Source organism: Manacus candei, unplaced genomic scaffold (assembly GCF_025592945.1).
Source record: "Manacus candei isolate 608988 ecotype Guabito, Panama unplaced genomic scaffold, ASM2559294v1 h1tg000095l, whole genome shotgun sequence".
Taxonomy (NCBI): Eukaryota; Metazoa; Chordata; class Aves; order Passeriformes; family Pipridae; genus Manacus; species Manacus candei.
The window spans coordinates 1,306,796-1,322,394 of NW_026138143.1; the positions used below are offsets into that span (position 1 = coordinate 1,306,796).

Sequence of the window (15,599 nt, forward strand, 5' to 3'; positions counted from 1 at the left end):
TGTGCACACAAGCAAAGCAAAACAAGAAATTAATTCACTGCTTTCCGTGGGCAGGCAGGTGCTCAACCATCTCCAGGAAAGCAGGTTTCCATCATGTGTTACAGTGGCTTGGGAAGACAAACTCCATCACTCTAAATGTCCCTCTCTTCCCTCCTTCTCCCTCTCCGTATATCCTGAGCATGATGTCATAGGGTCTGGAATATCCCTTTGGTCAGGTTGGGTCACCTGTCCCAGCTGTGTCTCCTTTCAACTTCCTTGCCAGTGTGACAGTACAAAAAGCAGAAAAGGCCTTGGCTCTGTGCAAGTACTGCTCAGCAATAACAAAAACATCTCTATATTATCAACCCTGTGTTCAGCACAAATCCAAAACATAGCCCAACACTAACCACTGTGAAGAAAATGAACTCTACTACAGCCAAAACCAGCACAGTTTCTAAATAATAATTTGAACCTGTTAACTGTGATTGATCATTTTATGGTATGCTTAGTCTCATAACATTGCATCCTTTGAATACCTCACAGTTTAACCCAAAGTATCTTAAAGTCTGCCCCACTATCTGCATAATCTCTTTGCACAATATCTTTGGATTCATGGTAGGAAAAGCCAATAAAAAAATACCACTGGCATGAAAGTTAGCCCATGGGCATAAACCAGCTGGGAAGTTCTTAAGGAGTGGTCCTGTAGGAGCATACTTCATCTACACATAAGGACATGTCTCACTGGAGATTTTGTTTCAACATGTTTCTGATGACAATGAATATTGGAACAGGCTTACAAGAACACTTAACCTTCAACAAAAAATAGATTCAAAGTAAGCTATTTGAACTGTATATGCTTTGCATCTGCCTAGGCCCCAGTAAGTGAAATTTTTTTATGGATATCGATGGGTCTTATGTTAAAAATACACTCTGCAGATTATTTCCTTGCATCTCCTATGACCTGCTTACTTTTAATAGTCCTGTGTAATAGTGTGGTATTTAGGGTGGAGGAAAAGGGGTTTTTTTGCTATTTAAGATGTGCTTATTTTGACCCAGTAATAATTAATATCTGTAGTCCTGTCATTTCAAGACCATCCAGACCTAAGATTTCCAGATGACTGACTTCTCTCTATTTTTGCCTTATAGTTCCCAAACTTACTTAGAACATACTTCCCTGGACCTACAGAACATTTGTATATTTTATATACTTTCTATTCCCCTACCCTTCCCTTTATATGTATATAGAGCCAGCAGAGCTATCCACTCTTTGCATTATAGTCACAACTGTTATTAATGTTTAAAAACAGTTACACATTATAATGAATAGGCCTTGTCCTTCATGTTTTATAAAAGTAAATTTTGTATATTTTTAAATGTAATTCCAAGTGCCCATTTTGTGCCAGGATAGTCCCACTATCCCGGGACTATACAAGGATATACAAGTGCAAAACCATTCCACATAGGAGAAATAAAATCCAGAATTCTCCCAATATTGCTGTGTGATACTCAGCCTATTTAAAACTGGTATAGCAGGGGCCAAGAACTGTTGCATCATAGATAAATAAACCATCATTCTCACTGTTAACATGGATTCTCTATTTTTAACTCAGAAGCCTACTCTTTCATTTTAGATTTGAAAACTCACGAGGGAGGAAAGGTTTGAAGTTGAATCAAGATCTGCAAATTACCTGACAGGAGATTATCTCCCATATTCACATTAAGGAATTGCAAATTCTTTTGACTTTGAAGTTTAATGGCTCAGGATGTTTAATTTGCTATCAGCAGGACTAACAGTGCTTGTGCTTGTTCCATACGGCTGCAGTCGGAAAAAGAAGAGCATCAGAATTCAAACTGTTATCCAGATAAAATTCTTTTTACTTTTCATTTGAGTCAACTTCCAGATTTTCCATCAAAATGCAAGCTTCATTGCACTTTCTCAATGCTAGACCTGAATAGCTTTATCATATCCGACTTCATTAATTCAGCAGGAGCAACTTCTCTCAAAGCATGACATTTCTATGGAAACCCAGAGAAAGCTCCTCCTTGGGCTTAGAAACGCTTTTTTATTTGAATGAACTGGAGATTTCTAGGGCATAGTAACAATAAGAACAAATGTAACATTACAAAGACCTAAACTATATGAAGAGTGAGCTTGATCCAAATTGTAAGCCTGACATTAATATGTGAAACTGAAATTGCTTTCCTGTTGCCATGTCTTAAAAGAATGAAATTAAACACTAAGGACTTTGTGTGTTTCCTGATTTTCTATAGTGCAAAGTAAATCATAAGTCCTTAGCAAATGAGCTACAATAATTGCCAGCCTTCTCTAATAAATCAACATTTAATTACCTGTTTGACAGGTCATAGAAGTTTAAAAAGAAGCTGGGAAATACAGAACAAGAAGGTTTATCAAGTTACCCTTATTTCTATCTTGTTTAACCCAATCATAAGCAAAGTAACATGGAAAAGATTTTATAAACAGTTGGCTAAATTATTTTGCACTGAACAACTTAAAAAACAACTTAGAAACAAATTATTTTGATAAAAGTTTCATTTGAAGTTTTTGATTTTTACCAATATTCCTGCTGGTAAGGGATAAGAAACAATCTGTAATTAAATTTGATTCCTATTTACATGCTTTGGAATCTAATGTGACTTCATTATGTTTTCTTCATCAAACTAAAACAACATTAGTTGCACCACCAAATTTTCAGAGAAGTTTTTTTTAAAAATCCATTTCCAAATACCTCGGTGTATGAAGTCAGTCATCCATGAAACAACAGATTTACTATGGTAAGTATGTTTATTTACTTGTTTATTTACCGTGGATTTTTAGGAGAGTTGCAAAGCTGTTGTTGTTTTATAGCATATATTATTGTTGAAGTTGCTTTGTGTCAGTGATAAACAAATAAAATAGACAGATAAATTTACATAAAATTAAATAGGTAAGGTTTTAAGTGTGCAACATGTTCTGTAAGCATGAATTTAAGCAAGAAAATCATCATGTTCACATTTTCAGTAGTTCAGAAGATAAATGTATGTAACACTGCCTATTTTAAAGGGATATTTTAGAGAATTTTGAAAAGCACAGTAAGTCCTCAATAGAATTAATTTCATATTCAAATTACTTGGCTTTTTATTTAGTAATTTTTGTAGCAAATTTCTTATGGTAGTTATATTAAAAATATCTTCATTTTAGATCATAATATAAATTTTGGGGTTTGATTTCCTTGTTTCTCACTAGAACATCAAATGATAGTTCTATAGTATACTATTTTTCAAAAGTGGCATCCATTTGCAGAAGCATTTCTTGCCCTGCTGGCTTTTTAAGAATGACAGCAAAGCAAATAGTAACTTCTCCGTAAAGTTCTATATAAGGGCTCAAATTAAAAAAAAAATATATATTCTTTTTTGTTGTTGTTTTTGGAGAGAGAAGGGGTTGGTCAGCAGATCTCAAATAGCTCAATGAACTTATGGATAAGCTTTTTAAGATTATTTGGCCCCAGCAGTCCCTCAACAGTCTCCAGGCCACCAGCATGGGTACAGCTGTCAGCAGCTGTATTCCTTTTGCAATCAAAAAGTTGTGCTCAGCCATGTTTAACTGACAGTGTCACAAGACCTTTAACAATACTGAGCTGAATGATTTATCACAATTCAGCTTATGAATTGCTTATTTCAATGATTTATCTTCATAAAATGCTAGTGACAGCCTCTGCTCTGCATCAGAATATAGTTAACCCAAGTAAGGTATGATGCAAAGATAATATGTTTTCATGATTTATTGACTGTGGGTTCTATAATTACTAATTATGCATATGAAAGATCACCTAATGCATAAAGTGCAACAGAAAATCTGCAATGAAAAATTATTATAGCGGTGCAGTTCAAGTTCCCATTGAAAAGAAATTTTACAGTAAAGAGAGATTATATTTTTTTCCCCTTTCTGCAGCTTTTATTAAAAATTACTAATGCAAATATATTTTTTTAGGGTCAGAAAATTTCAAGACCTATCAGGTTTTAACCGCTCTATTTTCCATTGTGGTCTCACTTTTGATCTAAAAACTAATGAAATTATTAAAAGGTGAGTGGAATGAAAAAAATAATGGAAAAAGACACCTTAAGTATTGATAGTTCCTGAAGTAGCACCTTTTCCTTAGGCGTTGGCTAATGATTACTCATAAACACTTAAACTAAGCTGAACAATCAATTTCCTCATCTTTTTCAGATTTAACAAAATTTCTGTCATCTGATATAATTTATTTCTACTCTTGCCTACTAGAACAAAGAAAGAGTTAAATAAAATATAAAGATATTTGTGAAGTAAAAAGCAATAATCAAGTGGCTATTACAATTTTATAGTCAGCAAAGAGGTTAAGAAAAATTTTGAACTATGTATTAGTACTGCATTTCATTGTAATAAACTATTCAACACTGTTAACTATTAGAATCTATTATTATTCCCCTTAAGAAAATGCCTGAAGGAAACAGAACAGGAAACAAACTTGTTATCTATGAACAACATTCATACTTGGGATAGAATCTTTGCCTTGAGTGTCTTCTATAAAAATTTAGATTAAAAAAAATTCTATGAGAATTCACTTACTCTACAAATTTCCCATCCTTTAACTCACCAAAGATCAATGCAGATCCAAGACTGGAGCTGCATTTCAAGGTGGACAGTTGTTCTAAGAATGGCTGTGTCATAATTATTGACTTCAGAGATGGTTTCATCAGTTTCTCATAAACTCAATGTTCAGTTTTTACTTCCAAGACTAAGTTAATTCTGGAGACCTTGCAAACCTGAGCCATATTCTTACCTTATAGGAGCAACGTATACATGCAACTTTCATTAACTGTAAGAGTATCTGGACCTGTATAGCTATTTGATGTCTTTTTTTGAGTGTGTATGCTGTGCAATGGAGCCCTAATTACTGATCAGTATTTAGTAGATACAATTTATAATGTACTATATTTTTATGAAGAAATAATATTTTTAAAATAAGTTTTATTATGTGCATTCCATGTGCAAACTACAAAGCAGTAAACCTTGATCTTAAAAAAGAGATATTCTCTTATGTTGTAATTGTAGCAATAGATGCATTTCTTTCTCACTAGTGAATCTTAGTCTCTTTGTTTTACACAGATCCCTGGTTTTAGTTTAGCTGCACATAGAACGTAATTGGACAAATTCAATGCTGGTGTTGAAAAATTTGTTTCTCTAAGTCCTGGAATGCCCACTTTAAGAAAAAGGCTTATTTGCCTGCATTTACTGTCCCATCACACATTTAAACCTGTAAAATATGATAAGTGATGTCAATAAATATTATTTCAGATAATTTTTCAAAATATTTCTATTTCTGAAAAAAATACATCTTTGTAAGTGTATGTTTAAATCCAAAGCAGAAAATTCTCTTCAATGACATAGATATCTATGCTTTATACATATGTATAGGAATACTTCTGCAAAATATCTGTTATCTAAACTATTTATTTCTGTGCCATAGGAGGTGGTATTAGTATGCTGCTTTGAGTTTGACAATGATTATGTTGAGGTAAGCATTAGAAATTAGTGATTAAGGGATAACAGTTTGTGTTGGGATGACCACAAAGTGACAAAATAGGCACTTGATAGGTAAAAACAAGGTAATTTTAGACCAAGATAAAGAATGCAGTATTTATAATTTTCCTAGCTATGTCTTTGTTGTTTTAAAATGTTTTATTTCCATCATACACTTTTCCATTATGCAATGTTTTAAGGAGATGGTACTGTGAATAAAATTTAGAAGGTCTTATAAAAATACATGGGTTTTTCTGCATACAAAGGGGGAGGCAAACACTGAACAAAGATCAAAGTTTCAAAGTAAAAGAATGAACAGTTCAGTTAAACAAATTTACTTCAAGCTCAGGAGGTATTAATTTAATGCAGGTTGATTCCCTCACTGTCAGAACAGAATCAGTAATTATGAGTGGGTTCAGTATATATAAACTGAGTTGGAAGCAAATTCTTTTATAATGAAATCTAGCAGCAGTTGTAACTGGGAAAAGCTACTGCCTTTCCATTACAATGATTTGGGTTATCACAGGCTGGTAGGTGTGAGGGAAAGCCAACTCCTTGAAAATTTAGGGGTTTTCCATATGCTGGCCTAAATTCTCAGCTGGTACTGAACCTGTAGGTTCAGGACTTCAGCAGACTGGTTTTACTTAGATAACTGCTGGTATTACCTCTCCAGTGGCATTAACCCCAGCTAAACTCCCTGTAGCTTAAGGACAAAGATATATTTTCGTGGATCTTTAATAATTTTTATTATTATTATTATTTTGGAGAAATAAGATTTTAGAGTTGTATTGATAACATCACAATCCCAGATCTCTTAATCTCTCTGTTACTAACTAGCAGATACAGATATCACCTGCACGTGAGGTACATATCACTGCGCTTCTCCCACGTCAGCTTTCCCAGTGTTCTATCAGTCATATTGACAGGGCTGTTCTATTCCTGGCTCTCTGGTACAGGATTCAGTCTGAATTTCAAAGGTAGCACTTCTAGGGCCCAGCACTGCAGAAGTGCTCAGCTTTGATCTCTCTGCTGTGCTGAACGATCCACTGCTGTGCAGCTGTACTGGAAAGAGCTGCCTTTCCTCTCTCATTGGGCATGGGCTGAAGTCATTCCTCGTTTTCTGGGGGTCTGGGTAAACTTTACTGAAATTCATCTAATGCTGTGGTAAGGAGTAGCAAAATTGGCACTGTATATCTGAAGAATGGATAGTCTGATACCTTTTCAAGAGTATGAGGTTTAGTCATTTAGAGCACATACTCCTCTTTGGCAGGCCCTAGAGAAAGATGTAGGTGAGGGGGAATGCTGCCATATTGAACTGGCAGGGAAACAGAGGGGCTGGAGGCACTTCAAGTTTCTTTACTTCTTAGAACTTCTTTTCTGATGAAAGGCTGCTTTCATTAGATACTTGTTTACAAATGAACACATGAAACATGCTTTTAAAACCTGGGACAGAGTTAATGGACAGAATCAGAGTACACATTTTCTTGAGTTTGAGATGTAACCTGCATTGTCCAACAGCAGTCTGTGAAAGGCAATATTCAGTAAAACGCAAAGCAGTCCTGCATTTTAATTATGTTTTTATGGTTTTCTTAGCAAATCACTGCCAAATATTTTAATTGTGGCTCCCTTTGAGACAGAATATATTTTATTTTATGGATACCTGCTACTGTTCCCTTAACATAGAAAACATAACATGTAACAATAATATTGTCCTGTACTGACAGGACAAGAGGACATAGCCTCAAGCTGTGCTGGGGGAGGTTCAGATTGGACATCAGGGAGAATGTTCTGACTGAAAGCGTGGTTAAACATTGGAATTGGCTACCCAGGGAGGGGGTGAAGTCACCATCCCTTGAAGTATTCAAGAAACAACTGGACATGGCACTTAGTGCTATGGTTTAGTTGGCATGGTAGTGTTCAGTCAAAGATTGGACTTGATCTTGGAGGTCTTTTCTATCATTCTTAGTGATTCTGTGATTTTATTAAAAAATATTTTTAGTTAATAAAGTGGATCAATTGAAGTTATCATTACATTAAGACTGTACTATGGTACAGTAAAAACTTCATTCTTTTTTTTTTTCTCTCAGCTTTCTGGTTTTGAAAAGCATACACCTACTTAGATGAAATATTAATCTGTGCCAGCAAATACATGCAAATGCTGGGCCAAATACATTCTTCTTGTGGCCTTTGAACTTCTTCCTTGCAGAATAGTATGGCTTTTGATAAAAGAGAAAAGGCTGTTTTCTTTCCAAATCAAGATCACAAAGTCCACAGCAAATGCTTTCAACACTTTGGAGCTGGCAATATCTGCAGTAGTAAGCAGTACAGCACAATAGGAGTGGCTCTGCAGAGCAGAACAGGTCATGCTGAGAACTGAAAGTCTGTACAATGTCATTTGCACACCAGACTGGAATTTGGACTTAGTTTGTTCTGAAGAAAATACTGCCCTCGGGCACTGAGACTTTTACTAATACAAAGCAAGGTCCACTGCGTAGGACAACTGCGAGATTTGCTTTATTTACACGCAACAAACGAAAAACAAAATGTAGTTTACGTGTAAAACTCTACCTCCAACTCTACAGGAGTCTGGTTTATGCCCAAAACTGCCTTGGGCTCTGCAGAGCTCTATGCTTTTGTTTTGGCTGCAGTCTACTGTAAGGTTAAGTACAGCCTCAATTTGTCATTAACAGAGTCTCAACCACTGCATGGACATTCATTCAAAGAAAATCAGTCTTCGCAAGTAAATTTGGTTCTGGCAGTGGAGTATTCCAGGTTGAACAAATAAATAGTGTAATGTAGGATGAATGTAATGAAAAATAGATCATGAAACAGTATTAATCAATTGGTCATTGGTATTTGCTAGATAAGGTCCACATTTAGTAGTTTTTTCTAGTGGGGAGCAGTGAGTTTGATTTTTCTGCAGTTCATGCCTCTGCAACAGAGTCGCAGGTTCAGCTAAATACTTGTAAAAAGTGCTGTATTGTTTTTACAAGAAAAAATGCAAGGTTTCTCCTCTTTATTATGTGAGGCCTATGTACAACGAAGATAAAATTATAAACAGAATTTTTTGTATAATAGGCTTAAGACACGAAAAGTGCTGCTATGTGATTTTCCTTTCAGAAAATCTTATGCCTAGAGCTTTGTATTTCTGATAAACAGGAACATAATGGAAGTGTTACAGGTGCTGATTTAAAAGTATTGCCAAATGAGCAACATAAAGCTATTTTAGTGTACCACTAGTAAGGTGATAAAGCTCAATCACCTCTTCTCCCATCATATGCTTCAAACTCTCAATCATGCATCGATGACTACTAGAAAATGTTCATTGAAAGAACTCTTTGGATGTCTGAGACAGTTTGGCAGAGTACTTAAAGATGTGCACAGCTTTTATACCCTTATTTCCTGTTCTTAAATATTCTTGTTGATTTAGAGCCAAGGCTGGAAGGTTTTCTCAAATATCAAAACAAAGTTACATTTGGTTTTTGCTCTTGGTCAGAAAATGCCAATTTACTTTCAGTTCAAAGGAGTTTTTTTCTGCTTTTTGTACCTGCTTTTTCTTAGCAACATAACCCTCCACACCAAGTTCTGTTTTGTTTGCAATTAGGTATGCTGTTTACACCAAAGTGAAAGTGCTCAAGTTGGACACCAGTGAGAAAATGTAGGGAACTTGAATTAGTCTATGCTTCTTTCACTGAATACATTATGAAATTGAAAGTTACAGATTCACTTTCTTCCCCTGACTATATTATTAGCCATCATGAATGTGCAAAGAATAAGCACTATCTCTTTTATGGTTTTATGGATATCTGAATTTGATTAGTCCAAAGATAAGAAAAAGTACTGTAGTTTGTCTGCATTATTCTTTTCAAATTTATCCATCTAAATAATAAAAATATAGTAAATGCTATAAATAATTGTAGCGATATAAAAGTGTTTTAAATTCAGAAAGCCTTTCTCAAAAAAGTGAAAATATGTGGATAAATATGACAGAATAATAGCCATAAAACAAGCATCTTTAAGTTCCATAATATGGAAAAGAAAGTACTTGTTAGCCCACCTAAATCTAAATATTAAGATGCTGAGCATATAGAAATAATAATAATTCAGTACAGAGTGAGATCTGACAGGTGTAAAAACTATAAAATGACATATATTTATGAGTATAATGCTGTTTCTAGAATTTCTTAGAATTTACAAGAAAAAAATTATAACATTTTCTGGAAAAAAAAATCCAAAGATTTCTTCTATGAAGTGTGTATGTAGGATAAAGAGAAGTTAAATTATCAGATTTGATAAGGATTATCTAAATCAGTATAAATAAAATATCACCAATGGGCAAAATTGTGGCATGTTTCCAACTACTCACCTTAAAAAAGAACTCTGAGCTTAAATATGAAGGCAAAATTTGTCATAATGTTTTGGTTTTGTTGGAGAACAAGGTTTTCCATCATTAAAATACCTTTGAGAACTGCATTTGCCACTGTCTTAGCTTATTGATCATTGAGATAGCTAAAAATGAATAAAATTTAAAACGGAAATAACTTTTCTGAATCATAACTCCCAAACATATTGTATACTTAATTTATTGCATAAATCTAAATATCTAAAATTTTACTATAGAAAAACTGTGATTTTGCTTTTCCAGTCTAAAAACATGATTAACTAAACACAGAAAAGCATGGCTCTTGTGATTACATCCTGGTGATTTTATTATTTTTCTGATTGAATATTAATGACATATTGCTGTATATTTGAACACAGTTGAATATTTCAAACAAAATATTGTTGGTTTGTTTTCTTATAGTCAGAAATATTAGTGCAAAGTTGTACTGAAATAATGAGGGATTTGGCAGGAATAGTGCTTACCACACCATCCCGAAACATGGTTCTGGCTGACTAAAGTCAAAGCAGTGGCAAACCAACCTCTCCCTCTGCCTTCAGCCTGAGTATAGAGGGTTTGATCTTCTAGTAAGAATTGGTAAGAAATACTAGTACAAAATATTTACTGCAGCAGTGGGAACTAAAGAACCGTATGCAACCCCGTAGCCTTACATTGCTCTGGTGCGTCATGGAGCTGATGCTACTATTCTTTCCCTGTTTTGTTCTTAAACATTTTCACTGAATTTTAGGTTACAGTCCTATATCAAAATTATGACAATGTTCTAATGTAACAGATTTTTTGCTGTTAACTTCAGAAGAATTTTGTGCGTGTATATCAGCAGACGGTATAATCTGGAATTCATTTATAAGCATGGGTCAGTACCTTTCAGTGGAAGATTTGATCACACAAGGTTAACTGTAGAAGAATTTGAGATTTTTGCTACTGTAATTTTCCTCAAGGCAAAACTCAGCTAGATGTTATCTTTCTAAGTTCTCCATTATGTATTAAACTCTTGTACTTTTTTTGTATTACTTAATCTAGTTCCTCTTCCATGTCTATAAGAAGCAAAACATCTGTTTCTTCTTGTTCAATCAAAGTGCCTAACTCAAGAGTCCTACTTTTAATGTCATTTAAATAGAAATCCTAGATAGAGAGAATACATTTTATTAACATATTTAATTTGCATATGGAACAATCTTTTCCAGAGCTCAGTAGGGAGTTTCTGGTGGCAGCATGTCTTTTTTTTTTTTTCAACTTGTATACTAAAAAGCAAATAAATACATATATCAGCTCAGATAAGGGAAATAAAACTGCAATGAGAGATCACCACTGTGTATTTGGCATATTGTCCATGCTAAACTTTCCAGCTGAAAATTCTTTTATTATAAGGAGCCATGTTCTACTCTTAATATTGAGTCTTGGTTTACAGAAAGATCTCAGCTAAACTTGACTTTAAGTCCAAGCAAAAATAATCTCTCAATATACATGAGGCATCTAATAAAATATTACAATAAAAACAACTCATGCAGCTGTACAGAATTATCCCCTATAATATATATATATTGAATATATCATGTATCTCGATAATAATTTAAGTCCCTGAAACAAGTCATTATTTCATAAAAAAGAAGGGTTAACAGTACTGCAGCTAAAACATATAAATAAAAAGCAGTTTAAAACAGCGGCAGAGATAAAAGGTTCTCTCAGTTACACTAGTTGGGAATAGTGAGTACTTGGTGAGTGATAGTGGCCAATACTCATTACCATTTATCTTTAAACTCAGCAGGAAAAAAAAATGTAGCAGTCAAAAGTTTTCTAAGCAAACACAAAATTACAGAAACATTTTTGTGACAACTTTGAGCCAGAATAGTTGGGAATGTTACTGTCATACTGCAAATTTCCATAAGGATAATTAATAATGTAGCTAAGAGGAAGACAAACTAGTGATTATTTTGTGTGAATATACTGAAGAGTCTGTAATTGTCTAATTGGTGAAGATTCTCAAAAAAAAAATTATCAAAGCAAGAACGACAGTGTATTTGGAAGTTACTGCTGTGAAAGCTTTAAGAGAGAGACATTTGCCACATAAATACATCGCATACAACTGAAATTTCTACCCAGAGGCAAGAGAAAACCAGTGATGTGTGAAATGTTCATAGGAAGTGGACACATTTGGAAGAATCCCTGGAGATGTGACATGATTTCTCTAGTCATGGTTTGTTAATGTGCAAAATCTTCTCCTTTGACACAATACAAATGGTAGCGCAAGGTAGGCTGACACCCTCTTGTTTCATATCCTGTTGTGTCTTGGTATCTGCAATATCCCTCTTTCCAGAGAGTTTTTTAGTTCAACCCTCTGTGGTTGAACAACTCATGCCACTGCTTTTGGCCCTTGTGTTTTAACAGCAAATTCTTAATTTTGTCCAGGAGTCTCTAGTCATTGTTGTTCAGTTCACAGTGGTACTGAATACCTTGATAAAAAAAATGAAATAGTTTTTTAATATTAGGTCATCTCAGGCTGGAAAAGTGGGATTTTAAGTATGTTCTTATAAGTTTCAGTTGTAGTAACACATGCTGTAACAATTTTGGTTTGGAAGTCTATACAAAGCTGTGTCTTCTTTTACTTTCTCAGTTTATTATCAATAGAAATTAATTTTTTCCTGGTTATAATTATGGGGGTTTTTTCTGTTTCTTCTTTTTCAAATGTAATGAAAATGAAAGAAAAATAGCTTACAAGCAGAAAGTATATTAGGTCTTTCATCTGTTCTTACCCTAGGTTGAACCAGGTTTGGTAGAAACATTTCTTACTGATATGTTTTTTAAGAGTCTTCTGCCACTTTTATTCATAGTAATGAATATTCCAAGAGTATTGAGTATAACACCCCATGTTTTTTCAGGACTTGATCTGATATCTTAAACAAAGATGTGAAAACTTCAGGGAAAAAAATATTAATTTAATGTTTATATGTATCTGTTTGCCATGACTATTATTTATTTTCATAGAAGGTAATATTCTTTTGAATATTTTGAAAGTTTGTCTTCCATTATAGTTGTCCTGATATTGTACATCCCATTTAATTTTAGAAACAGCTCATTATATTGCATTGTGATTTATTTTGGCAAATGATATTTTGCTAGGGTGACCTAGCACCTTTATCTAGGTGGAGAAAATGTCACTTGTTAGAGGCTCTATAACTTGGAATTTGTTTTTACTAGAGCATTTGCTACTTACTTGTTGACCCAACATGACCTCTCTGCACAGTAATGACTTGAACAAACTAGTACCCTTTTGCAGTTCTTAACTTGCCAGACAAACTGGCTTCCTGCCAGATGCTGGAGACAATATAAGAAGTGAATGAAGTCAGGTTTTTTTTTAAAAAAGATCTGAATGAATGAACAAATCCATCTGCTTTACTGCTGTCAGTATGGGGAGGATGGTGCTCCCCTAAGATTGTAGGGTTTGGCAGAAGTTTTCTGTTTTTGCGGTGCCTCTGTGATAACGTCTTCATCTTCTGTGAGTAGCCCCACATCCCAATGACAGGATTAGCTGTGAACTCACCATCTATGTGCATGTTTTCCCCTCCTATTTTTCCTTTCCCTTTTCTTGGAAGTACCTAGCTTGATATATGTCTAACATGAGCATAATGTACCCTTTGGGCTTGTTACTCACTATAGTTAAATGGATGAATCAATATATTTTCCTTCTAAACTTGATCATAGAAGCAGTTAAGACATATTCTTTATTAATGAAAGGTAGAATATGGCCTTTTGATGGGAAAGGTGAGTGACAACATCTGTGGTTAGATACAATTATGCCTGACAGCATGGACATTTTGGTAGTTACAAGTCTTGTACTTATGATATAATGTGGAGGTTTTGGTAATAGTTACTTTAATAACAATGCTTTGTTATCACAGTAAAATGATTTCATTTCTGCAATAGCCTTTATTAAACCTTATGTAATGAGCCCGGGAGAGACACCCACAAAACACTTAGAGATAATAAATGCTGGACTAACTAAAATATTGCAATGTTTTTGTGTTCTTCATAGGCTCTGGTCTCAATGACGGGCAGTGGCATGAAGTTCGATTCCTAGCTAAGGAAAATTTTGCTGTCCTCACCATTGATGGAGATGAAGCTTCAGCTGTTCGAACAAACAGTCCTCTACAAGTTAAGACTGGCGATAAATATTTCTTGGGAGGTAAAAAAAATATTGAAACAAATATGTACTTAAAGTGCTGTGTCTTTTAACCTGTATAATAGGTCAAATGGAGCTCAGGATGTAATTCATTCATGTGGGTTTTATTATGGGTTAAATGCCTAGGTGCTGCTCATCAAAGAGTAAACTGCCAAACGATTTCATTTTTAAGAATCTTTTTATATTTTCTCATCCTTACAAAAGAAACACTGAGAAGTTCTCTACAATGGTCAATCTAACTTGGGATGATTTTTCAAAAACATCATTGTTCAGGACAAGTATTAACCTTTTGCTGATTTTTATCATGATTGTGGGTGATTAAGAAGCTTGCATAGCTTGAAATTGAAGCCTTGGATTGTTCATTATTTCTGCCTTTTGACAGTCCATGTAGTAAAAAGAGATCTTGAAAATTGTACCTTGAATGTTTATTCTTCTTGCTCTTCTATGTTAGGATTTATGAAAATAAAAAAAAGACTGTCAAAACTCTTGGATTTTTTTTAAATTCATATTTAAATTTCTCTATTAAAAAGTGCATTAGCATGCCAAAGATATTTTTGATACACTACTTACTATCTTATAGGGGAAGGTCATTAAGGGTTTTTTAACTCCAATGTAAGTACTACTTTTCATACTGTTAGCCAGTCTTTTTATAAAACATCCAATTAAGCAATGACCTACAATCTTTGTTCTAGCAGAATTCTCAGCAAGCTCAAATGTTGACATAAAAAAGTTGCAAGTTGCACTTTTGCAGTGTACCACATGTGAGGTTGTACATGAAGGCTTCAGACAGAAAACACAAATTTTAAAAGTAGAATTTTTAAGTGTTGAAACTCGATCTTTTTTCAAATTTACAAGTTGCATATCTAATAAAAAGAAAATATAAATGTGATACTATAGATAGTCATAACATCACCCAAGGGATGGAAAATTTAGTGGTATATGAAGTGCCCTAAGTAGAAAAGGAAAAATATTTTCAATGTTATTTTCATTTCATTGTTATCAAACTAAAGTTGGTCTGTCATGATAGTTAAACTTCCTGTTGCTGCAAGATGCATCTTTTCCGATATCCTTAATTCAGCTAATACTGGTTTTTTTAGCATATTGCCTCAAATAAGAGTTCTGGCATAGCCAGTTGCCACATGCTAAAGCATGAAAATTATTTAGTTGTCAAAACATAGTACCTTCAATTTGTCAAAACAGCCTAGGACATGCTAATTAAATGAAGTTATTAAGCACACATAGGAGAAAATGAAAGGAAATGCCATACATAATACATCCAGTGTTAAATTCTACTAATTTTGATAGGTAAAATCCCCAGATCATTATTACATTTCTGGAGAGAGTGAGATTGATTGATTTCTTCTGAAATGTCTTTTGCCTCTGACTCTTTGGTTGTGAGGGATAGATTGTCTAGTTCCTCCAAGTAGTTTCATACCTTTTCTCAGTCAAAAGTCAGAGTGATTTGTTGTCATTTCAGTTGGACT

At 34.1% G+C, this 15,599-nt stretch overlaps 1 protein-coding gene across 4 annotated transcripts in view; it reads left to right on the forward strand.

The window, feature by feature from the left end:
- CNTNAP2 (contactin associated protein 2) overlaps positions 1–15,599 on the forward strand; it is a 1,217,517-nt gene that overhangs the window by 741,784 nt on the left and 460,134 nt on the right. For all 4 annotated transcript variants that reach the window (XM_051768491.1, XM_051768490.1, XM_051768493.1 and 1 more), the window contains one exon: positions 13,969–14,118. In XM_051768491.1, coding sequence (XP_051624451.1) covers positions 13,969–14,118 — 150 coding nt within the window. The remainder of the gene's footprint in view (positions 1–13,968; positions 14,119–15,599) is intronic.